The sequence below is a fragment of the Callithrix jacchus genome, chromosome 5 (genome assembly GCF_049354715.1).
Source record: "Callithrix jacchus isolate 240 chromosome 5, calJac240_pri, whole genome shotgun sequence".
NCBI classification, from domain to species: domain Eukaryota; kingdom Metazoa; phylum Chordata; class Mammalia; order Primates; family Cebidae; genus Callithrix; species Callithrix jacchus.
In genome coordinates this window covers 147645557-147671688 of record NC_133506.1, presented here as the reverse complement: position 1 = coordinate 147671688, position 26132 = coordinate 147645557, and the positions used below count along the sequence as shown (strand labels likewise).

General features: G+C 45.5%; 2 protein-coding genes across 4 annotated transcripts in view; one reads left to right on the top strand and one right to left on the bottom strand.

The window, feature by feature from the left end:
* LOC144582767 (uncharacterized) overlaps window positions 1-26132 on the bottom strand; it is a 178972-nt gene that overhangs the window by 3384 nt on the left and 149456 nt on the right. Inside the window, exons 2-3 of one of the 2 annotated variants that reach the window (XM_078375227.1) lie at window positions 21728-21852; window positions 975-1099 (exon numbers count right to left, since the gene is read on the bottom strand). In XM_078375227.1, the coding sequence (XP_078231353.1) occupies window positions 21735-21852 (118 nt within the window). In that variant the 3' untranslated portion in view covers window positions 975-1099; window positions 21728-21734. Of the gene's footprint in view, window positions 1-974; window positions 1100-21727; window positions 21853-26132 lie in introns of those variants that run through there. The other variant, XM_078375226.1, reaches the window with a different exon arrangement.
* The window catches only part of FLT1 (fms related receptor tyrosine kinase 1), a 194288-nt gene continuing 178272 nt past the window's right edge, over window positions 10117-26132 (top strand). For both annotated transcript variants that reach the window (XM_035302428.3, XM_035302430.3), the window contains exon 1: window positions 10117-10434. In XM_035302428.3, coding sequence (XP_035158319.1) covers window positions 10371-10434 — 64 coding nt within the window. In that variant the 5' untranslated portion in view covers window positions 10117-10370. The remainder of the gene's footprint in view (window positions 10435-26132) is intronic.

The following is a 26132-nucleotide window of genomic DNA, read 5'->3' as shown; positions in this document are numbered from 1 at the left end:
GTCTCGAAAATATAAATAAGTAGTAAGTGACTCTTCACTTGCAAGACCTGGCACTGTGGCTATAGAAAAAAAGCAATTACTTTAATATTTGAGGCTTCTTTTTTTATTTGTAAGGAACAAGTTATTGGGGCTTTTCTAAACTGAAACTGTATTTTCAGTGGTTGTTAATTATAACTGCTGTTCTTCCTAGATACTGAAATCACAGGATTCCTACCTTTTCCATTATCATTAAAAAAAAAAAAAAAAAAACAGGATAGCATTTTAAGTGCAAAGTACAAAATAAACCAAGACAAAAGTGAGCCGTGGCTTACCCAGGCACGCAGGGTGGATTGGTGGCCAAAAAAGGCCTAGGCAGGCCAGCCGCCTGTCAGCTTCCACCTCCTCCACCTTTTTTACTGATGCCTATACCTGTAGATTCCTCCTGGTTCTGGACTTCAACCGGATTGTGCAGTTTGATGGAAAAGGGACGGGTGGGGCTCCACACAGAAGCAGGAGGAGAACCTCGGGTGGCTCTGACTGGGTGTGTCACCTCTGCTGTTGTGTTGTCTGAGCCTTTAGCGGGGTCCTGATAAAGGTTCCAGCCATCCCGGGGATGCTGATGGAAGCCCAGGGAAGCAGTTGTCCACATGTGTGCAAATCCACCAGACATCATGGAGCCCCGAAGACCAGTCCCCAGTGGCAGGAGTGATTGCTGGACTACCCAAGGAGAGGAGCTGCCAGAACAAGAGGAGGACAGAGAGGTCTTCACTAAGATGAGCTCCTCCCTCCAAGGTCAACCTTGGCAGATCAAGGTTTTTGTTTTATTTAAGGAGTCAGTGAGGTTCTTACATAGAGCTAAGCATCTTATGCTAGGACTTTGGCAGCAGAGGCTGGTAGAGAGAAGAGATGAGCAACTGGACTGCGGCAGGACAGAGAAGCAAGGAAGCAGGGAACAAGACAGCAATGAGCAGCCCCGCAGTCCAACAGTTACCAGGGGCAGGGTTCCACAAACGGGCATCTGAGGGCTTCCAGTCTGGAGGATGGGGCTGGCACCCAGAGGCTGGCTCTAAGCCTCAGGGGACACTTGAAGTCAAACAGGAGGCAGGGTCTCAAATGATGCCTAAGGAAAAGAAAGGGTTCAGTCTTGAGTAAAAGGCTAGCAAATGTACATGTGTGCTGGCGCCCATCCAAGGCCCAATCCCATCAGAGACCTGGAATTTGAGGGCCAGAGTACAGCTAACCCATGGGGATAAGTACTGGAGGATTAGTCAGGCAGCGTGCAGAGGGCGTATGGCAAACATGACTCACGTAATTGTACTTAACACATATCCAGTGCTTAGTTTGGTCCAGACACTATTGTAAACTGCTTTTCTGGATTCTTCCTTTAATCCTCACAACAAGCCTACTATTCTATCATCATCCCTGCTTTGGAGATCAAGAGACTGGAGCCCAGAGACGTTAGATGGTTTGCACAAGGTCAGATACCCTGCAATAGGCAGAGTCAAGATTCAAACCCCCAGCAGGCTGGCCTAGGAGTTGTGCACAGAACCACTTTGGCAGTAAAAGTTCTTTGCCCTCTGCTCTGTGTTTTGTTGCTTTCTGGGTGCAAACAACCCTGGGCCCAAAGGTGGCAATCTTGACCTGAGTAAGGTCTGAGCAGGCAAATCCTCCCTGCCTTTCACTGACTGATGAGATCATCTTACAGGGATCCAGAAAACAGAGCAATGGGTCTTTAGCCTCTCTCCTTCTGAGAAGAGGCCAGCAGGATATGCAGATTGTGTAGGGAGAAGCTCTCAGCCAGTCTGAGAAGGTCAAGGGTTACCCCTACATTCTGATTCAGGTGTGACTTTGGCCAAATATGTCACCTCGCTGCCTCTTTCCTTAAAGCAAGATCAGGTGATGGGACTAGATCTATAAGGTCCACTTGCACGCTATTTTATGATTTTATGTTTATCTCCACCAATCAGTTTTCCGAATTTCTTTCCTTTTCCAATCATGGGGACTCCTCCATAAGTTCTAGAAAAAAAATGGCTAATGGTCTTGTGATATTATCTTCCTATTCCTAAAATTGCCTAGAATGCTTGCCAACAAATCCTGTTTTGTTTTGTTTTAAAAACATAGTTTTCAAAGTCCTTTTTAATAATGTCATTATATTATGAAGTATGGGTTTTATCCTCTCACCCCAAATTTCATTTTCTCTACTTAATGATCTCCAGCCATAATTTTCAAATAAATAACATGGAGAAGAAAAGGGATTTTAAACGGAATTTATTTAATTTTCAACAAATATAATGAAAAAGAAAAGTGATTTATTTCCCTCCTCTCCATCATATAGATAATCATTTTCTTTTTCTTTTTCTTTTTTTAAATGGAGTTTCACTCTTGTTGCCCAGGCTGGAGTGCAATGGCGAGATCTCAGCTCACCACACCTCCACCTCCCGGGTTCAAGCGATTCTCCTGCCTCAGCCTTCCAAGTAGCTGAGATTACAGGCGTGAGCCACCATGCCCAGCTAATTTTTGTATTTTTAGTAGAGACCGGGTTTCACCATATTAGTCAGACTGGTCTCGAACTCCTGACCTCAGGTGATCCACCTGCCTTGGCCTCCCAAAGTGCTGGGATTATAGGTGTGAGTCACCACACCTGGCCAGTAATTTTCTTGATTTTTCCTTTTAAAGGTTTTCCTGTTCTTTTTCTTCTGCTGCGTTTTTTATCTTGTTTTTACGTCTCCATGCTACTTCTTTCTGCAGGAGGACTTTCCATATCAGCTGGATTTGTAACACTAGGATTTGTTTCCCCTGTGACTGCTTTGCACCTAGTCATGCCTCTTCATCAGACTCACACTGGATTTGCTAGAAACTCACGGGGAGGACATATGTCTTCCTATCAATGGAACAAAGCTCTGGTCTACAGGTTACATTCATTGTCCCTCTTTTCTCTGTAGCCTCAGGCTGAGATCCTAAAATTCACTTTGGATCAATAGTTTGCATTTTCAATTTCAGGCTTAGAAAGGAAAATTAAGTTTTGTTGTGAAAAAATTAGAAGCATATAAATAAGAAGAAAAAATATGCATAAATTATGTATGTTTCAATATTATCAATACATGACCTGTCATGTTTCATGTTTACTCCTCTTGGATAATGTTTTAAATTGATGTATAGGAAATGTACATATTTTTGTGGTACATGTGATAATTTAATACATTCATGCAATTTGTAAAGATCAAATCAGTGTAATTTTGAAGCAAATCTCAGTTATTTTATCACTTTATCTGTGACTACTTCAGCATGTGAAGAAAGGGGATTTTATTCAAATAACAAACTATTATTTGACTGGGTTTCAAATTTTAGCAAGAAAACCCACGCTAATAGTATAACTGGAGGTTATTTTTGTGAATTATTATTTTTTCAACCAAAAAATCTAAAGCCAATTATGATATGCTGTTCTTCCCTCCACAGTAGGGTTGGTTGAGCTTGGGGACCTAACTTTCTTACAAATGCCAGGCTTGCCTCTAGGAGGGCAACTGAGTGTGCTTCTGCCGCCCTGGCTGACTGCTGGGCAGACGGCCTGCGGTCCAGGGCAGAGTGTGGCTGGCCGCTCCGTGACTGCTGCCGCTGCTCATGACAAGTGCCTCCAGGAGGAGCCTGGAAGAGACGCAGGAAGGAAAGGGCCGGTCTTCCACAGAAGTTGCCAGCAGATCTGCCCTGAGGGTGTGTCTGGAGTTCAGGAACTTTTGAAGGAAGGCAAAGCTGGAGGACTCTGCTAGTCACCCCTCCTTCCTCAGAGGTGGAAATGAAACTGCCTAGTCAGAGCCTCGCCATTAAAGAAAACTCAGACTATCTATCTCAAATATATGCCATTTTTTTCTTATATAGATATGGCATATATGTTGCATGTAAAATTATAGCATATATGTGACATGTGAAGTCAAGACCTAGCACTTGAAGTCAGGATATAGCACTGTCTGTTGAGTTTCTACTACCTTAAAATGTTTAGACTGACTATCCCGTTGCCTTTAAAAAAAATAGTTATTTATTTATTTATTTATTTATTTATTTTTAGAGGCAGGGTCTTGCCGTGTTGCCCAAGCTGGTCTTGGATTCCTGGGCTCAAGCAATCCTGCCACCTAGGCCTCTCAAGTAGCTGGGACTACAGGCACACGCCACCACGCCCAGCTCGCCATCCCTTTAAACTCTGCCTTGGCTCCAGCCTGAAAATAAAGTCGGTTGCTTTCAATTGCCCACTCACCCCCACAGGGCTAAAACTAAGTCCTCTTACCTCCTCTCCAGCAACTTCCCACAACATCCCCATCAGGCAATGCCTGGCTTCCCAGGGTCCTCCTGGGAACCCTGAAATTCTCCTGGGCTCTTCCTTCTACCTCACCTCAACTCCAGATTTATTATCTCCACATCGCTTCCCTGAACTGCTAACGAGAACCACCCTGCACACTCCCCTTCCCCTCTTGGTACCAGCCCTATTCTATCGCCCCTGAATAGATTTACTTGTTTCTTCATGAATTTATGTAATAGTTTATTAATTTTCTTCCAGTTTCATTCCCTTGTAACCCACTATTGGCCGGTCTAAGCATCCTAAATCCACCCCTTCCTGTACTGACAAAATGAAACACACTTGAGTATCTAGCAAGCGTCCAGGCCTCAACTCAGCCTCCTTGTTCCCAACACCTCCACCCCTCACCGGCCTCTCCCATCGTTGACTGGTTTTGTTCCCTTCTCCGCCTTTCCAGAATGCCTTCTCTTCTCTGCTGATATAAACCTGTTACTACCTTCACAGCCATTTCTACCTTCCAAGCCATTTCCAATATTGTAACTAAGGATTCCTTTTAGCACTCATAATTGTATCTTGCCTGTAATTGCCTTAGAAATGTTTCCCAATATTTCATGGAAGCCTGGCCTTCTCCAATAGAGTTTCCTAGAGCAATAATTATATCTCCTATGTTACTATTTTAAATCAGACTAGCATGGCATTCTGTATGGGGTATGTCCTCAAAAAATATTTACTGAATGAAAGAACACGTTTCCTGGATCACGCACCATGACATGAGCCATTTCCTTTGAAGGCTCTGCCAAGTCACTGCTGGACTAAACTGGTAGGGTTTTCAGTAAAGCAGGGATACTGACGAGTGTGCGTGTGCGTGTGCACATCTGACTAAAAACATTCCAGTGTCAAATTAAGATTATTTTGGAATTATTTACAATGCAGAAACTGGAATGTCTACCAAGAGGATAATAGTTTGCGGCTATTAGCTACAACAGTTATGAAGGCTCTTTAGAAACGTGGAAAGATAAAAGGCGTCTGTATGGAAAAGGCTTGAATGAAATATACCAGTGATCACAGTGGCTCCGTTGAGATGATGGAATTATGACTCATCCTCCAGAGCTTCTCAACTTTCAATCTTTTCTAAATGTTATATTTAATGACTACGAGTGTATTAAAAGTAATAAAACAGGAAAAGGAGTAAGGGGAAAAGTCAATGGCTAGCAGTTCAGTGCTGAGATACAATCGACCTTAGGCATGATGGTTAGTGATAGTGATTAGAGGACATTCCTAGAGATTTCTCTAATAGACCACTTTTCCTTTAGGCCTTATTTGCTTGTCTGATTTGCCCTTTCCCCTGCCCCATGCTTCTCTAACTATCACAGTCTGGGCTTTATTATTATTTTTTTCCTTTCAGCTTTTCTAGCATGCCTTCAACAAAACCTACCTGTCTTATTTTCTCTCGCTAGGACCATCAGTTACTCCCAAATAATGACATGGTAAATGTGAATGAGTTAATATGCAGCCTCCTTTGGTGAATATACAGCTAGAGATAATGACACAAAGGAATAATTTGAGTTATTCCTTGGTTTGTTCAACCTCCACATATCTCTACTTTCATTCATTCATTCATTACTTCAGTCAGTCAGTCAGTCACTCATTCATTCGCTCACTTAGAATGACAAGGACAAAGGTCCTTGTCAATGATTTTGATGATCACCCAAAAGGCACGTTTACCCTATTTGTGGATCATTAGAATCAGGAGCAATAGAAAGTCCACCGGATGGCAGAATCAGAGACCAGAAAGACTTCCAGGGGCCAGAAAGACAGACCAAAACAAACAAGATGCTTAAACAGAGCACACACAGGGTCTGCAGCCTGAGTCAGCCCAAGCGGCATCCAGACAGCCGCTCTCCTGAGAAAGCCTCGGGGCTTGAATCCAGAGTAAGCTCCGGGAGAGCCCCAGGTATGAAGGTGCTAACAGAAAAGTCTCCTTTGATCTTAGGTCCCAAGAACAGAAGCGGGGTATCTCTGTAGCTGCCCCTGGGAGTAGTAGGAGGAGCAGGAGAAGTAGGAGTCCAGCACTGGGAGGCAGAGCCTCAGAAAGCAGGCAGAATCCCGAGTAAAGCCAATGGCGATCTTACAAACAGCCGCAGCGCCCACCCTTGAGAGGGAAAGGTAGTCAGGAGCAGACACAGGAGCTTGAGCAGCAGGAATAGGAGGAACCGGGGAGCCAGGCCAGCGGCCCCTGAGGTGCCACCAGGGCAGTGCTGCCCCACTCTTGGTGGCACTGTCCCCATCTCCAGGAGGGGCTGTCCTGTGCTTCCTTCTCCACGCTGCTCTTCCCACCTGAAATATTTTCCCTTCCTCACTCACACTAGGCCTTCCCACAGGCTTTTCTCGCTGCCTGAAAGCAAAACCACCTGTAGGAGGAGGGAAATGATAGTTGTGCTGCATTTTCAATCCTGAGTGTGTCACTTGCAGGGACACCGATTTGCTGGAACCTTCTAAGTGGAGCTGGATGGAGTTTCTGGAGTGTGTCAGCTGAAGACTGACCAACTGACCAAAGGGACACGGATGTTGAGGCTGGAGACAAGATGTCCATGGCACAGGAGGTGTTTTTAAGTGTTCAATAAATTTTCATGTGGAGAAATTGGAGCATGGAAGAGGAATTCCACCAATTGACCCAGTAGATGCATTGAATGTCTTTTAAAACCAGTACCAGATGTTTAAGTTCTTTGAAAATGGGGGAATTTCAGCCACACTGGTAGCTTCCCATAACAAGACTTTGAGCCAATGGTGTTATCAGCATCTGATAAATAAAATCATACATGTGCCTGCCTGGTGAACTCTGCAGAACTTCTTAGCAGAGATTTGGGAGTGTGTGCTTTTTAGACCAAGGAGCCTGAACTGTCCAGAGGATATGTACTGTGAAGCTTTGTGAAATATAACACAGAAGGGTTTTATGAAAGTATTTGGTTCTTGTATTCAGCCATACATATTTGCATTGCACAGAGTATAGCCATAAAGTATATTTTTCCTTTTGTATCAAGCTACCTAACCCAAGTGGGCAAGAAATTCCTGCCTGATCCTCAGTAACTGTAGGTGATCAGCTCCAGGCTTGATTTTTGGAGGAAGATGAGCGCCCAGGCTCCCTTCTGTCTCTCACACTGGTGCTCCAACACTCTTATTCAGTCTTGAATATTAAAGCTGATGGATTTAGCAACAGTGTGTTTCTGAATAGGGGTGAGAAAGAAACCTCAAGAGAATGTTTGTAGCTGATAACAAGAGAGAGTGTCTGGTTTTGCTAACCAAACAGGAGATGAAATGTTCTTTTGTATGTGAGCAGGAAGCAAGCAGATTGTCTATTTCAATAGCTTTTTATACCCACCAGCCGTGTTGAATTCGATCTTCTCCATCAGTATTATCTATAAAACCTCTTTCCTTAGTCATTTAGCTAGGAGAGTGCTGTAGCCCATTCTTATTCAAAGGCATTATGAATCCTCTGGGGGAGAGGATTGGGAGCTATACCTTTATTCCCCATAACTAAGCTAAAATGAAATCAGGAACAAACGCTTGTGACAAGTTGTAGTATTTTTGAGTTCGTTGTGAGAAAGCTAATGCAACTAACAAAGAAGTCATAGTCAATCAATTCCTGGCTCTAATCAAAGCCTGCAACTTTCAAAAGAATAGTTGGGAAATGTGGAAGCCCACTCTTACTGCAGCATGGTTTTCATATAAATCTTAGATTCGACCGTGACTCTATTAACCTTAAATAACTGAGCAACATATTAGTATCATTGATTAGCACCTTAGATTATAAAGAGCGTTTCAGCGCTCCGTCAATTACCTATTCTGGCTTCACAGACTCAATGTAGATTCATTGCTATCAGCAGGTTTGGAAAGTGTTGTCTCTTTGTGAGTTTTTTAAAAAAATCAAAATAGCATTTGAAAAAATGTATTAGTAAATTAAACTTTTGTACATGGTACTATGGACCACTTTTCCCCAGAGTCAAGTGTCTCTCCTGAGAAGCTCCTTTCTTGGGTTTTCCCTGCCAATAAATGTGCTTTTTCTTCTCTGAGCCGATGGAAAACTCAACACCCCTCCAGCACTGGAATGCAGGTTCTGAGCTGCAGCTTCTTGACTCGTCCAACCTCCTTACCACAGTCCAAGCCCTATAGTAGGCAAAGATCATGGCTTTCCACCAGTGTTTTCAGCCCTAACCCAATGCCTGGCCCCTGTTGAATGCTGCAGAACAATGCTGACAGTTTCTCCTTGAAAGAGGGTGTAGGAGTGACAAGCAGCTCTCAGGTGAGACCAACAGACACTGTGGCTCTGCACGTATGTGCCAGGTTGTGTCCTGGGTTGGGAGACTGGTAGGGAGAATGATCAGCCGTCAGCTTCCAGCTGTTCTGCAGAATGATCCTGTGGGTTTTAGAGGACCCAGGTGTGCCAGAGGCAGAGAAAGGCGCCAAGGAGAGCGGTGCGGAGCACTGGAAAAATAGAGCTGGTGAAACCAGCAAGCAAGCAATGACTCCGGCAGTCTTCCTTGCCTCTGAACCAGAAGGGATCCAGGGACAGTTAGTGGCTCAGGTCCTGCGGCTCCAGGTGCCCAGACGTGCATTTCCTGTGTGGAGTGGCCGGGGCCTCTCCTTGGTGTGCAGCCCAGAAATGTGGCAACTTCGGGTTGCCCAACCTCCCCAGGCGGGGAGGTAGTCCAGTCCTTCAGGAAGAGTCGCCGGCTCTGTTCAGGAGCCATCACAGTCCCTGGTATTATGTCCCTCTGACGGGTTCTAATAGGACTATTTTTCAAGCCTGCGGTATTTACAGAGACAAGACTGGGCTGCTCCATGCAGCCCACGATTTCAGCCTTTGAGGTAATGGAAACATAATGGAGGAACAACGTGGAATTAATGTCATAGCAAATATCTAGTGCTTCAAGTTAATTTCAGCCGGTTGTGGTCAAAGAGTCACTCGTCTTGAGTAGCAAGCTGCCACCAGAAAGATTTCTTTTTCGAGCATTTAGGAAATAAAGTTCAAGTGCTCTGCCCTTCCAAGTTGCAGGAGCAGTTTCACGCCTCAGCTTTTTAAGGTATCATGATGTTATTCCTTGTTTTGCTTCTAGGAAGCAGAGGATTGAGGAAATGACTTGGGCGGATGCATCAATGCGGCCGAAAAAGACACGGACACGCTCCCCTGGGACCTGAACCAGTTCGCAGTCTTCCCAGAGGTGCCAGGCAAGCGTCAGGTCCCCTCAGGTGTTCCAGGTCCAGCGCCTTGCGCCGAGGGTCTCTGGCACCTTTCTAGACTTCTCGGGACAGTCTGATGGGGTCAGGGGCGGCAGGACAACGCGGGAAGAGCAGGCAAAGGGAGACAGCCGGACTGCGCCTCAGTCCTCGGTGCCAAGAACACCGTCGCGGAGGCGCGGCCAGCTTCCCTTGGATCGGACTTTCCTCCCCGAGGTCCGGGCGGCGGAGCTTCAGCCGTGTCCCTTCCCCAGTTTCTGGCGGCCCCCAGAGCTGAGTAAGCCGGGTGGAGGGAGTCTGCAAGGATTTCCTGAGCGCGATGGGCAGGAGGAGGGGCGAGGGGAAGAGGGCGCGGAGCAAGGACCCTGAACCTGCCGGGGCCGCGCTCCCGGGCCGGCGTCGCCAGCACCTCCCCACGCGCGCTCGGCCCCGGGCCACCCGCCCTCGTCGGCCCCCGCCCCTCTCCGTAGCCGCAGGCAAGAGAGCCTGGGAGAAAGAAGAGGGTAGGTGGGGAGGCGGATGAGGGGTGGGGGACCCCTTGACGTCACCAGAAGGAGGTGCCGGGGTAGGAAGTGGGCTGGGGAAATATAAATCGCCCCCGCCCTCCGCTACTCTTCATCGAGGTCCGCGGGAGGCTCGGAGCGCGCCAGGCGGACACTCCTCTCGGCTCCTCCCCGGCAGCGGCGGCGGCTAGAAGCGGGCTCCGGGGCTCGGGCACAGCAGCCAACGGGCGCCTGGCGGCGAGGATTACCCGGGGAAGTGGTTGTCTCCTGGCTGGAGCCGCGAGAGCGCGAGAAGACCGACTCGAGCGGCCGGGTAGTTGGCCGCGGGGAGCGCGGGCACCGGGCGAGCAGGCCGCGTCGCGCTCACCATGGTCAGCTGCTGGGACACCGGGGTCCTGCTGTGCGCGCTGCTCGGCTGTCTGCTTCTCACAGGTGAGGCGCGGCCGGGGACCGGGGCCGGAAGCGGGCTGCGATGGGGCGGCCAGAGGGCAGAGCCTCCGAGGCCGGGGCGGGGTGCACGCGGGGAGACCAGGCTGCAGCCCGAGAAGCCGACTACGGCAAGAACCTGGGACTCTAGTTGCAGCGGGCACGCCTGGGGCCTCTGCGCCGTTTCTCCGAGGGAGCGCCTCGGGGAGTGGCTGACCTGGACCCGCGAGCATCAGCGCTCAGACCGGGTCCTCGTGGGGCTGCCCGTTTGCGACAGAGTCGCTGATCCCTTATCTGGCTCTCGGGTGGGATCTCACTGCCGAGGGTCCGGGCAGTGGGAGCAGCACGCACCCGGACCTGCCTGGCACCCAGAGCCTGCTTCCAGGCGGCCTGGCGTGGATCCGCGGGGTCCCCCGGAGCCGGGAGCAGAGGCTCCTGAACGCCTGCCAGGCTGCCCGGGGCTGAGCTGAGGCCGGGGCGTTGGTGATACTGTGCACTGGCCGCGACCTCGCGCCACGAAAGGGAAGGAGGAGAGCTGATTTGAAGGGGACCGCCTGCCTGCGGGGAGCAGGAGGATCTCAGGAGAGGGCCAGCGCTGGCATCCCAGGACCCACTTGGGCCCCCGAGCCTGACTGTCCCGGGGAACGCTCGGCTAGCGCCGCTTCTCCCCGCCGCGCGCGGACCGCGGGGCCACACTGCGCTGTGCGCAGCCACCCGGGTGGGGCCTCTGCCTGGAGCAGCGGGGTGCACCGTCCAGCCTGGGTCGCCGACGTCAGTGACCCTGACGGACGAGGAGAGTCAAGGGTCCAAATACCGTTAAGTTACTGACTTGTAAGCCTAGCCTTTAAAATCCGAGCTAAGAGAGGGCGGGCGATTTGGACCAAACGACGCGGTTTGAGCAAATCGGTGGGGTCTGCCCGCCACCTAAGTCAGCCTTTGCCGGTTGTTTGGGAGATGGGCGGTGGAACCGTCAGGGGCCGGGGTTTTACCAGCAGTTAGACCGCCGCCATCGATGGGTCAAAGCCCCAAGGAATCTGAGGGTTCGGACTCGCAGTCTCTGCTCACTGGAGCTGAGTGGCAGAGCCTTGTGCCCCGTTCCCCTATGCGCAGAGACTCAGATTTCGGAATGCCTTTCTTTTAAGCACAGTGGAGAAAAGGTAAAATATGAAATAAAATACAGTCGTATAAAATAAATCATTACAATTATTCCCGGGGAAAAAAGTAAGATGAGCATACTAAAACAAAACAAAACAAAAAGCTTGTCAAACCCCAAAAGCAGCAATAATTAAATTCCTTCTCAGTGGGAAGACTAACTAGACCATCAGTTTCCAAGTAGCAAGTAATAATTCCAGTTAGATTGGTGAAACTACTAAACCCGGAGGCCGGGCAAAGTAGTGACTTCTGAGAACTAACTGTAGGTTGAGAAATTTGCTAACATAACTATCCTAAATAAAATGTATTTTCTATTTCACAAATACATTTTTTTGTTTTGAAAAGTAACTTGTATTAAAACATAATTGCTTGGAGAATGTAAATACTTCGCTCGACTATTATGTAAAGATAATTCTAGGTAAGTTACATGAATCCAAAAATATGGAGGGAAAAGTACATGGTTTATTAGATTTTCTGTTTCACACAGACATATCTTTATTTCATAAACGTGCTGACTTTAGTGAAACATTTTGTTTGTAATTGGGAGAATCTTAGATCGGTGGAAACTTGACAGAAACGTGAGTGAAATTCTCTTTTGATTTTTCTTAGCTTGTAATCTACTTAACGGGGGCAGCAGTTTTGGAATTGTGAATTTTTTTTTTTTTTAATTTGCACCTTTTTTGGGGAAGAAAGGACTAACATTGGCAAGGTGAGAACCTCTTTATCTGAAAGTTAACAGAGTGCTCTGTTAGCTCATGTTAGCTCAGTCTGCAGCATGGGTGCTTGTGAAAACCCATAGGTTTCTCTGTCTGGTTAACAAGCATCTCACAGTAAAACAATCAGCTACCACCTACTTTACAAATCCCATCAGGTCTTTCGTGCTGAAATGAGGGGCTGCGTCTCTGCCAAGCAATGTCTAGTAAGGAGCCACATTTCTGCGCTGCAGAGTTCTCTTGCATCATTATGAACTGGGGTCTGCTCTCCTTCAAGTGCTATGTAATCTTTGAATACTTATCAGCTATTAATATTGTGTGTGTGCATGCTCGGGGTGCACATGCATTGAGATGTAAAATAACCAGAGGCGCAGTAATACGAAAAGAGAGTGCTTTTCCCCTCTAAAGAGTTTATTTACCTCTTCCAGACCTTCCGGGAAATAAAAAGATAACAATAATTCAGATACTTTTAAGTCCTCTCTATTGCTCTTTTTCTATAAAGGATACCAGTCTTCTTTCTCCAGCTCTGAGTCTCATTTCTTACTTTTAAGGTATCATAAACTGGATGAAAGCTACAGACTTTTTTCTTTACCCTCATTTTTCTTTTGTTCTGGAACAGCTAGCATTTACCATTTACTATAACTAAGTGGAAATATTGAAATTGTGAATTTGTGAAGGAAGCCCACATTAATATGAAATCAAAGTGCACATGAAAATATACCTATTTCTAAATTGAATGTAATAAATCTCTTATAATAAAGTTATTTTTCGTAATAATTTTTGTTCCTTTCTCCAAGGTTTCATGCAGCTGCGCTTTTTTGGGTCTAAATTGCATATTCGAAACTTTAATTATTTAGGAGCTTTGGCAGTCTACATAGTTTTCCAACCGATGGATCATGTTGCAAACGAACCGTAGGTGACTACCTACTCCAGTTCCTCAAATATTTTTACTTTATATTTCAGCACTTGGATACGTTTTTTTTCTTTCCCTGTTGGAAATTCTATAATAGGTTCTCTGGTTTCTTTTCTAATGATCACCAAGTGGATACTTTGTTTTCTTATGTAAAATGAAGAAGTTAGAATAGGTGGTTGATTTCTAAGGCCCTTTTCTGACTCCAAAATTCAGTGAATGGTTTCAAGAAATGGACTGAACACTATGCCTGTCTTTCTCTTCCCCACCTCATTTATATTTGTGTGTAGAATGGATGAGAAACCATATGATGCTGGGGCTGTGAGGATGAACTGGGTTTCCCCTGCTAATCACACTGAACTCTTTTTCTCTTGTAGTATGTACCTAAACAGCCAGTCAGTTTGGCCTTGAGTAGGCTGCTTTGCCAGAGATGGGCTGGTAGAGGATGCCTGAGTCAGCAGTCATCTTTATCTTGGGCTTTTTTCACTAGCAGAATGTATAACTTTATAAAGTAGACTTTCCCTCAAAACTCTAGTTGCATTAACTCTTCTAAGCATAGCAGTCATTTTAAACCCCTATTCATTTCTTGATTTTTTTAAAATTAGCACTTATTTGATTTAAAAAGTGGCTTTATTCTTTTAAAAAAAGTTCCAGGTTTTAACAGGGATACTAACCTTATTTAAAATTGAGCCTACTTTACATGACTTTTAAGAAACAAACCAAGTAATTACTTTATTCTTTCCAAAAACGGACATTTCTAAATCTACTTCAAATTTTTTTAATATGGAAGTTGAAAGTGATGTGTTACCAAAAAATGGTCTCATATTGACCAAAGTAATGTAATGTCCTCGAGGAAGATGATGCAGCCTGTTGCTGTCTACACAGCAAAGTTATGGCTGATGTTAGACTTGGCTTGGGCGGTTGGGCAAGACAAGAACAAATAACAGAGTAAGTAGCTTCTGTAGTGCTTTCAACTGAGATGTGTATGTGGGTGGGTGTAAGAATGGAGAGAAAGGGATAGAAACAGTTGTGGCACTCGAATGTTAAATATGAAGCCTACTGGTGTTAGTAGAGACCAGGCGTGTCCAGTTATTGGTTTGGTCACACAGTTAGGGGCATGTTGGGTATCAAGTAAAAATCATCATTTTTCAGTGCATTTGTCATTGTGGGTAGGGGAGGAAGGGCGTTTGAAATCATACCAGACTTTTTTTTTAAGTAAAAATATATTACTATGAGTAGTTAAAAGCATAGACCATCTGTTGCATTTGGTTTAAGCAATTTGGTAGAACCAAATAGTCCATTCTGCTCCACTGGCCTTTGTCTACAGGAGAGGCTTGGAAGAAATGACAAGATCTCCTGCCAGATGCTTTCCAGGATCACTGGTGATTCTTCGCACTCTTGGGTGCTGTGGAAATTGCATGCTGCTGATTAAATTGCTGGATTTTATACCAGATTGAGGGAGGGGAAGGAAATGGGAGGAATGGGGTATTTGAGGGAGGGTTTAAAAAGAAAGCCTCTGACTTTGCACACGGGGCTGCTGGGGGGTTCATTAAGGAAACAGTTGCATTGAGTCTGCTGGAGATAGTGGAGTAGATTTCCTGCATTGCTGCTGGGGCGGATGCGGGGAGATGTCAAGAATTCCTGGGGATTTCCCATCCGTCTTGGTAAAGCTGGATGCCTGAAAGCCGTTTCTGATTGCTGCTCCTTTCTTCAATTTTGAGCTCTTTAAGGGACTTGATTTTGCCACACACACACACACACACACACACACACACACACACACATTGTAAGAGCTAGATGGAACCTCATTGACCCAATCTACTCATGTCAGAGATGAGAAAACCGGCCCAGAGGAGGCCAGTGCTGTTTTTCAAGGTCGACAGGTGGCTAGTGGCAGGCCCAGGAACAGAAGCTGATGTTCATGCTACAGACAACATTTCTTCTTCACTGGTGTATTTCCTCTTCCCCAAACGGAAGACAGGTGTTTAAATATTTATTGACTAACACTATTACAGTGCTAAAATTTCTTTATAAATGACGTATTTTTTTTTTTTGAGATAGAATTTTGTTCTTGTTGCCCAGGCTGGAGTGCAATGGTCCCATCTGGGGTCACTGCAACCTCTGCCTCCCGGGGTTCAAGCAGTTCTCCCGCCTCAGCCTCCAAGTAGCTGGGATTACAGGTATGCACCACCACGCCTGGCTAATTTTGTATTTTTAGTAGAGACGGAGTTTCTCCGTGTTCGTCAGGCTGGTCTCAAACTCCCGATCTCAGGTGATCTGCCCACCTCGGCCTCCCAAAGTGCTGGGATTACCGGCGTGAGTCACTGCACCCAGCCATGACATCTTTTTAATATTAAGTTTTCTTCTATTTTCTTAAAGCACATAAGGGGTTTGAACTAAGAATCAAAATGATGGCTGCTTAGTAGCACACCAAGAGATTTGGTGAGATTAACTTCCGTTACAAGCACTTGGCATCTTTTTTTTGAACAGCTGTGGTTTAATACTCGCGCCTTGTGGTACTAGCTCTGTCTTTCACCATTTTTCTCCACATGCTGTGAGTTCCAGCTATGCAAACTCTACCCACGTCAAACAAATTACTCCCCCTTCTTTAGAAGAGCCTTCGCTTCCATCACTGTGTTCATGCTGCTCGTCTGGCAGCAAGACTCTTCCCTTCACTCTGTGTCTCGTCCTCCCCTACTTGCAAGATCCAGCCCCGTAATCACCATCTCCATAATCACCATCTCCGGTAGCTCCTCCTTGTAGCTCTCAGATAGCACTTGCCATTTCTTCTGCTCTCCTGTAGCCTTGTGGTGTACCCCTCCTCTAGTAATTCCCACTTTGCAGTATTGGGATTTTATGTGTCTGTGTCCTTTCTCTTTGGGAGACACCCCATCTTAGCTATCTTTAGACCCCTGGCACCTAACATAAAGCCTAGTACAGAGATTCTCAGTAAGTATTGGAATGAATGAGTAAATGAATGAACATGTAGCCGCACTACCATTTCAAAGAAGCAGGCTCAGATACACATTTATTCCTTGAATTTATTCCAATATACTCATGTGCTCCTGCCTGTTCATTTGGCCACAGTGACAAGGGATTACTTAATGTAACTGTTCTCAGTAGATATTTGTTCCCTTCAGTGAGCAATTGAGATGCAGGAGATGGGCTATGATTTTTCTCTCTGAGAAACCATCTCATGTCCTCCCCTCCTCTGTGGGCACAATGCTTCACCAGGGCCTCTGAGCCACCAAAGCAAAGCTCACTGCAGAAGTCCTGTCTTAGCCTCTGTTGGACAGAGCACTTCAGCTTTGTCCTGCAGGATTTTATACAATTTTTAGAGAGAACAGAGTTCTCAGATTTTAGGGTTTGACTTTCTTGCCCTCTCTTAGATCAAACCCAAGTCCTTGGGAGCTGGGCTGAGACGCAAATCTGAACAACAGAGGTCTGGCCACAGTCAGAATCAACTCTGTTTTAAGAGGGGCTTTGGTTACAGGACCACACTGGTCTGCCTAACTTCCTCTTTCTTTAGGATGGGGTCTCCTTAATGCTTCATGTAAATGGATTCCTGGCAGGACCACCCTACTAGGTGTGAGACACGGTCTTAAAAATTGGAATCCCGTGGTTTGGGCTCAAGCTGGTGCGTCCCTGTCCTCACCCCCATCCTGGCCCACGCTGCACATGCCCACACCATACTCCAAACATGCTTCTCACTGTGCGCTCCAAGGTCCAGCAACATCAGCATCCCCTGGGAACTTGATGACTCACAGCCTATACTTTAATAAAATTCCCACATTTTTTTTCCATTAAAAATTGAGAAGCATTGATTTTAGTAAAGGATTCAAAACTGGTTCTGGTGTCAGGGTCCATTTTTTTTTTTTTTAAGACAGAGTCTCGCTCTGCCGCCCAGGCTGGACTGCAGTGGCACAATCCTGGCTCACTGCCACCTACACCTTCCAGATTCAAATCATTCTTGTGCCTCAGCCTCCCAAGTAGCTGGGATTACAGGCATGTGCCACCATGCCTGACCAATTTTTTAGTATTTTTTGTAGAGACAGAGTTTCACCGTGTTGGCCAGGCTGGTCTTGCACTCATGGCCTCCAGTGATCCACCTGCCTTGACCTCCCAAAGTGCTGAGATTACAGGCGGGAGCCATCGCACCTGGTCCTGTTTCTTCTTCACTAATACCCTAGTGAAGAACTTTGACATGTGTGACTAAAGGGCTAGACCTGGGCCAGCCAGGAACCTCTCTCTTCTGGCTCCCATGATGGTCTCATGCCGCCTTCTGCTGGGACATCTGTGTCCTCCTCCAAAATTCTTTACAAAACCTTGTTCTTGGCTTAGACTCGTAATCAAAGTAAATAGAGGTTGTGGTCTTGAGTACCATGGTTAACCAAATCATGGGTGGTGAGATCAAGATCATTTTTTGTTTGTTTGTTTTTGAGATGGAGTTTCACTCCTGTTGCCCAAGCTGGAGTGCAATGGTACAATCTCAGCTCACTGCAACCTCTGCCTCCTGGGTTCAAGCAGGTTCTCCTGCCTCAGTGTAGCTGGGATTACAGGCGCCCACCATCATGCCCAGCTAATGTTTGCATTTTTAGTAGAGACGGGATTTCACCACGTTGGCCAGGCTGGTTTTGAACTCCTGACCTCAGGTTATCCGCCCGCCTCGGCCTCCCAAAGTGCTGGGATTACAAGTGTGAGTCACCACATCCGGTCTAGATCAGGGTCTTGGAAAATATGAATTTGGTGGAAAATAGTAAAAATGTGATTAAATAGCCAGATTTTAAGTGTAAAGTTCCACAAGGCTTTTGCTGCTAAAAGAAAACAACGTGGTGGCCAAACCCAGCAGTGGTTAAGTATCCCGCAGAATTTTTGGTTGTCAGGGAGGTGTCAGTGTCTCACTGCATTGTGCTGCCGCTGATCGCACATTTCACGTGCCTCTTACTGGCTTGAAATTGAATGTATTTGCACTTAACGTTCTTCCTTGTCATTACTGCCAACCTTGACAAATGCTTTTACCTTTTCACAGATTATCACAGTACTCGCAGGCACTTTTTCTCAGCCTGGTCTTCTATCCTTCTGTTTAATGGGTGGAGCACAAATGGATTTCCTCCCAAGCTACAGAACCACCCATGTCATGTAGGCTACCCAGGCAGAGCTGCAAAGTTATCAGATTCTTTTGTTAAAAGAGGCCTGAAGTGAACCTAGCATAAATGAAAAGCCTTGGCTGTTGTTATACACAAATATAAACCCACTTAAACTCAAGGCCACCTTTAGCAAAACCCTGATTAGGAATTAGTCTGCCAGGTGATTTCTATGAAAGCCTTTGCCTCTCTCTAGGGTCGTGGCCCCCCACCTGGGCTCTCTACATTAGGATAATCTGGAGAGCTTTTAAAAATCCTTGGGTCTTGGCTGTACCCCTCACCAATTTAATCATGAGCTCTTGAGAGGGATCCAGGCATAGGTCATTTTAAAGCTCCTGGGTGATTCCAGTGGACAGCTGAGGTTAAGAACCTCAAATTTCATCACACATCAGAATCACCTGGTGGGCTTGCAAAACTGGATGGCTAGGGCCCACCCCAGAGTTTCTCATTCAGGAGGCCTGGGGTAGGACCAAGAATCTGCTTTTCTAACAACTTCCCAGGGGATGCTGTTGTGCCGGGTCCAGAGACCACACTTTGAGAACCTCTGCCCTGTGGCTAGTTTGAGACGCCCGGCCACATGGGAGGCACCTGTCCAAATGTTAACCTGTAAAAGGCACTAAATCATCACTAGACATGCAACAAGGTGGAAGAAACTACGAGAATTCCTGCCAGGAAGAGTATGTGTTAGTAGAGTGTGGCAGAAAGAATACCCAGGTCAATTGCCGGGGCATGGAATCCATGAATCTAGATTAAATTGCCTTCTGAGGAGAGAGGGGACTGTTTTGCTGAGTGAGGTATGTACTTCAGGGGCAGAAGTGAATTCCTGGTCTAGACTAACAGTAGTCCTCCTTCTCTGCCTTATGCTTTGGAGAGCTCAGTCTTTCCTCTATGTAAATGTTGACAAACACCATACTATTGGCCTGTCCTGGGCACCCACAGGCCTCGGGCCAGCCCTGCTTTTCTCCAGTATGCCCTGCAAAATTGCCTCTCCAGCCGAGCCTCCGTATCTGTATTTCCGGTGCTGGGACCAGTATGGCTCCTACTTGGGTGGCTGAATTCTATTTGTTGGGGCAGGGTGACCTCCTGACTTTCATGATGTGCCAGGGTTCTGTCCCCACTGTCGTGAAAAGCTGCTGCTGGCTGGAGACAGAGCTGGGCTCTCATTGTGTGGAACCACAGTCCTGGGACACTTCTTGTGAAACACCAAGAATCCAAGTTGCTTCCCCCCTTCCTGGGGGCATCCACAGTAACCTATAGGGCATTTAATTCCTGATAGTGCGTGAACTTCACTTTGGCACTCTTATTTTCAAATAGAGAAAGAGCATACCCTTGAGCTACCACATAGTCACTGTTTCTACAGCGCCGAGGCACAATAGCCTTTTGATCTGCGTCTATTACTACATTACAAGATGTGCTAAATCTTAGTCACCCAACACAACAATGCATTATGCTTCATGATTCTGTTAGACCTTTGGGCTGGGCTCAGCTGAGTGGTTTTCCTTCAGGTCTCTCCTGGGTCTCTCATGCATCTATAGTCCCTGCGATTTCCACTAGGTCCTTGGTACTGGGCCTCCCTCTCCATGAGATCTTTCCTCATTTAGTATCCTGGCTGGGGCTTCCTTACCTGGGGGCCGCGGTGTTGCAAGACTGTAACAGTGGAAGCTGCAAGGCATATTGAGGCTTAGGCTTTGGAACTCCTACAACACAGCTGGACCACATTCTGTTGGTCAAAGCAAGCCCAGCTCAGATTCGAGGGATGGAAAGCAGATGCCTCTCTGCACAGGAGGAGCACAGCTTCGCTACAGACCACAGACCACACCACTGCTTAACACTTAATGTTTGCTTTTCAGTCCAGCTCTTAGGCTGCAGTGTGGCCAAGAAAATAACAGTAAATAACTTATAATAGTAAATAACAATAAATACTCCATAATGCCACAGTACCTGAGAGTTAAAAAAAAAAAAAAACAGGCCCCAGGCATAGGTAATTTTCTATTCATAAGCCAAATTTTGCCTTGGGTGTCCGAAGGCATGCTGGGCAGCAGCCTCTGATGACTGACATGACAGCAGCAAGGGAGGACAGCTGACCCCAAGATTCTGAGCACAGGCAGCTCTGCAGCTTCTTTGGACTCCTATCATAGAGGCCCTGATATAGTACCTTTTCCTGGAGGTGCAGAGACTACAGGGATAGATATGCTTTCGGGGAGTGAGGAAGGAGGCAACCAAGTCCTGCTGACTATACCATCCATATATGTATTGGTTTACATATATTATTTTACTCAGTCCAGGTGCGGTCTCTTAACCATGCAAAAATTGACACAGGTAAATTAAATACTTTCCCTAAGATCACAGAAGTGGTAAGTAAACCTGGAATTATTTGACTCTGAGTCTGTCAGACTACAAACCTGACATGTAGGGACCTCCTACCATGCCTTCGTGCCTAAATGAATAGGAGAAGGAAAAAGCATCAAGGGGAGTGTGCTGGTCTTTCCCTTCTTCTATCCTTGGAGTTCGGCCATCTCCAAAGAATGTGAGAAGCCATTGCTACTACCGCTTAAAGTGGCCTTGGGAGATTCCACTGCTGTGTGTGGCAGACACTGTTCACATCTCCAAGAAGACAGAATTTTAATCATGTGGGTTTTCTTATAGGCATTCAAGGACCTTCCAAAAAACTGAAAGTCAGAAAAGGAGCCCTAAAGCCATTACGGACATGATTTTACGTCCAAACGGCCCTCCTGGATATGGCTTTAAACCAGTTCAGATGACAAAGAACAGCATGAGGCTGGCACTTTATCCTAGAAAAGCTCACATCAGGCAGGTCCCAGGAAAAAGCTGGGACTGCCCTCTCACAGATGGTTTTCAGGAATCCAACGTGGGCTCCCCTCTGTGCCTTTCAGATCCCAGCAAGCTCACAGCTTTTCCAGAATGAAATTAAAGTACCTGAGGGAATGACCTGGAAGTGTGTTTGACCCTGAAGACAGACGCTACATGAATTGGATGGGGGAGGACATTAACTGTCCCCCGGGGAAAGAAAGGAATGCAAGTACTGAACGTCTCAGCACAGGGCACCTTCTGTGTTAACTCAATTAAGTCTCTTCCTAGCCATCCACGGTGCACACCTGTAACTTTGTTTTATGGATTGAAGCCCCAAGGCTGACGAAACCTGTTCCATTTACGGAACAGCCAAGCCAAGATTCAAACCTAAGTCTTTTTAATTTTGAAATCGGGGCTCTTTCCACCAACATTTGCTCAAGATATCTTGAAGGATCAAATCTAGGAATTAAAGAAAAAAGGGAGGAATTTTGTTTTCAGGGTTTAGAACAAAAGACTGTCATTTATAAGAAAAGACAACCATCCAAGAGCCTTTTTCTCAAACAAGTTACCTGCCGGTCACTTTGATTTCCCTGTTTGATTGGCAGTCCTTGTACAGTCAGCAACACTGGGAACATTCCTTTCAGCCTGTAGCTCCTGTGTCTCTCCCTCCTTAGATCCTTCCTTTAAGATAGACCTACAAGAAGTCAAGAAGGAGAAAATAGTGTTTTCCTTCTTTCTTGACCTGTTCCTTGGAGAAGGACACTTTTTTAACCAGAATGCCGTCATGTTATCAGAATCTGAGAAAAATCCTATCCTGTCACCTATAACGTTTTATCTTTCACTCCAAAGAAAAGGCTGGAAAGTGTGGTCAAATGGATACATGCCTTAGATGGAGATTACACGGAACGGTGTATATACTACGTAAAAATATACATGGTGTTTATGTATGTAAAAATCTGCTGCTGGCTTTTTATGATTGTTTTCTTTCTGTAAGTTGGCATGAGGGAAACCAGAAATGTATGTAAACAGATGGAAAGGCAGGGATATGCTAGAGAGGACTGGAAACAAACAATTTCAAAAGGCAATGTAAACTCTGGCAACAGTATTGCATCTGTGATTAATGGTGTTGTCTCTTTTTGGGAAACGTTTAACTCTCTTTTTCCACTTAGTGTCTCCTGCTGGAACAGATTTTTGTCCTCTGTTGTTCTTTGGAAATTTTTATGGCTTCAGAATCCTCTCCGTAAGAAATTCTGGTAGAACTAGAGAAAAAATGTGTGGAAACTGAGTAATTGCAGTGCCCTGGAAAGGACTTTGGGTACCTGTAACTTCTTGAGGCTTAGGAAATATTGGACACATATTGTTGATGTACAGACTAATAAGTGGTTCCCATCCCACCCTCTGTCTTCAAAACTGGTCAATGAAAAACACCCTATCCAAAGTGTTTGCTACACAGAGTCACTTAGAAGGCAAATGGGAAATTTAGGAAACTAAGGGGAAAGAATTTTCAAGAATTTCACTTCATTTAGCCTTTTGAGACTGACATTAAACTTGTTGGTTCTATATCCAGATATATATTTTCTTAGAGGAAGTAAAATCCTAAAATGTAGACATAAAGTTTGCTTGGTTGTTGTTATTTCTTAAATATACAGTCCAAATAGATGAGTATGGGATTACCTTGCTGGAGTAATTCATTCCCCATTTTGGGAGAATGTTAAATACAAACATAGGAGGGGAGGTTTATGAAATATATCGCTTTTCAACGACTTGGAGGACTGTATTTTCTCCCACAATTTCATGAGGAAAAACATGAGCTATATCAAATTTAATTCACCTGATGCTGATTTTATAGCCAGTCATCATTCTAGATTCATGCCCCAACGTTGGGTTCCGGCATGTGTAGAAGACTTTTGTTTTGGCTGGGTCAAAAGATCGAGACCATCCTGGCCAACATGGTGAAACCCCGTCTCTACTAAACAATACAAAAATTAGCTGGGCGTGGTGGCACATGCCTGTAGTCCCAGCTACTTGGGAGGCTGAGGCAGGAGAATTGCTTGAACCTGGGAGGCAGAGGTTGCAGTGAGTTGAAATCGTGCCACTGTACTCCAGCCTGGCGCCTTGCGACAGAGCGAGACTCTGTCTCAAAAAAAAAAAAAAGGCATTTGTTTTATAACATTCGAACACATTCATTTAAAAGATGCTCGGGGCCGGGCACAGTGGCTTACGCCTGTAATCCCAGCACTTTGGGAGGCTGAGGTGGGTGGATCATGAGGTCAAGAGATCGAGACCATCCTGGTCAACATGGTGAAACCCTGTCTCTACTAAAAATACAAAAAATTAGCTGGGCATGGTGGCACGTGCCTGTAATCCCAGCTACTCAGGAGGCTGAGGCAGGAGAATTGCCTGAACCCAGGAGGCAGAGGTTGCAGTGAGCCGAGATCGCGCCATTGCACTCCAGCCTGGGTAACAAGAGCGAAACTCCATCTCAAAAAATAAATAAATAAATAAATAAATAAATAAATAAATAAATAAATAAATAAAAGATGCCAAAGGGATTATCATCAAGTAATCCATTATATTTTATTTTGAGGTATAGATATGGTTTTATTCATTGTGTTACATGTTAATCATTGAATAAGTGTTCTTATTTTGTGAATATAACTGAACTTTACTAAGGTAAGTCACTTATGTTGGTGAAGAATGTGTGACTCCCTATACTAAAATATGTGTTCCTTAAAAACACAGTGTATATCGCTTGCAGGAGATCTCTATTTGTTGCCTTAGATTATCTTCCATATTTCTTAGTATTCACCTATTCTACTTCTAAATAACATCCCCTAAGAGGTCAGCTTAGAGCTCAAAGCACTTCAAGAGGAAGGAATGTTTCTGATCCATCTTTGCAGTTGTGAACCAGTACAGTGCCTGGCACATAGTAGTCACTCAATAAATACTGGCTGAACTGACAGAAACCATATCCTGAGCCATTTTTCTGGGTCTGGGGCCCTTGTAGGAGTCATGGTTCCTCACTGGTTCCCCTTCTAAGTGTGTGTGTGTGTGTAGGTGTGTGTGTGTAGGTGTGTGTGTAGGTGTGTGTGTGTAGGTGTGTGTGTAGGTGTGTGTGTAGGTGTGTGTGTAGGTGTGTGTGTAGGTGTGTGTGTGTAGGTGTGTGTGTGTAGGTGTGTGTGTGTGTGTGTGTGTAGGTGTGTATAAGTGGAGAAGGAGCTGGCAACTATTCTCCCAGTATACATGCGATGTTCTGTTCCTTCCATTTGGATTATCCTCTAGGTCCAGTGACCATTTTCTCATTTTGGGCTAAGCTGGCCATGTTCTCCTGAATTGACTCTAGACTCAGGATTGAGAACGAGGATCTGTGCTGCCCAGCCTCTAGAGAATTGTGTCCCAATAGATATTTTCCTTGAGTTGCGTCTTCCTGCTGGGATCCTGTTAACTGGCTCAGGCTCCCAAACAGCAGAGAAGATAGTTGATTGGAACCTTTAATTTCTATGTACACCAACATAGCCTATGTCACTAGGTAATGTTACTATTGCTGCCATTGTCACCTGGGATGAGAACATTTTGGTGAAAATGATTTATTCTTGGCTCTGAGCCATGCATGGTATTGGCTATGTGAACTGCCAGAAGGAAGGACACATTAAGAACATGAAGTCCTGGCTAATGCATCATATCCGACAGTCCTCATTCATTCTCTCATTGCTGGATCTCCACCCTGGTCGGCTTCCATGGTGCTCTGTTTCAACAAGCACAACGTGACCTGGGTATATGTCTAAAGCATGATTACTTGTGGCTTTTTTCCCAGTGGCAGGTGAAGTCAGGTAGACCCCAGACAAAAAATATGCAAACCAATGCATTGGAAGATGACAGAGCTTTCTCCTCCTTGCTTAGAGGCTGCAGGAAACAGAGCTGTAACAAACAAGAAAATGTATGTGAAACTGTTAGAAGAAAACAATTGTTTAAAAGGAAAGAGGAAGCTTAGAGGGTGGGAAGATGTGGAAGTCTTTGAAGAAGAAAGAGACCCTGATGTTTATTTTTATTTATTTATTTATTTTTGAGATGGAGTCTCACTCTGTTGCCCAGGTGGAGTGCAGTGGTGCAATCTTGGCTCACTGCAACCCCTGCCTCCCAGGTTCAAGCGATTCTCCTGCCTTAGCCTCCCGAGTGGCTGGGATTACAGGCGTCTGCCACCACGCCTGGCTAATTTTTGTATTTTTAGTAGAGATGGGGTTTTGCCATGTTGGCAAGGCTGGTCTCAAACTCCTGACCTCATATGATCCACCCGCCTCGGCCTCCTAAAGTGCTGGGATTACTGGCGTGAGGCAGTGCACCCGGGCGCCCCTGCTGTTTCTCTTAGCAATACACATTGATTCTTCAGGTCTCACCTTCCACTTCATTCTTCTAATAGAAGTCTCTCAATCCCTCGGCTGAGTGAGGTACCTCCACACCTGGCATTTCCCCATGATAACACCCAAATATAATGTAATTTTCTATTTATTTAAGCAGAAATTCTTTTTATGCCATTACATATATATCTATATATACTTATTTTATCTGTTCTTCATGCTAAGTTGTAGACACTGTAAAGGAAGCAACCTTGTTTGTCTTGTTTATTGTGGTATCCCTCTCGGTGTATGTGCAAAAAATTAAATGAAAGAATAAATGTTGCAGTTGAAGATGGAGAAATAAACAAGGTAAGGGAGTGAGAGAAAGAGGTCATATAGAGAATGTAGTGGTGGGGAAACCAGGATTGGCTGGCAGTAAAAGAGAGATAAGAAGCATAGGTAAATGAGGGCAGAGTTCCCAGACTCCTGAAATTGCACATGAGCGTCCAACCCTTAACCCAGTTGATCAGTGTCATCCCAAGGAGATGGGGGCTTAATTTCATGGGAACAGCTTTGGCATCGGGGACCTTATTACCTCTCCACAGAGCTCTTCTTTTTGGTTTTATGTAACTTCTACTTA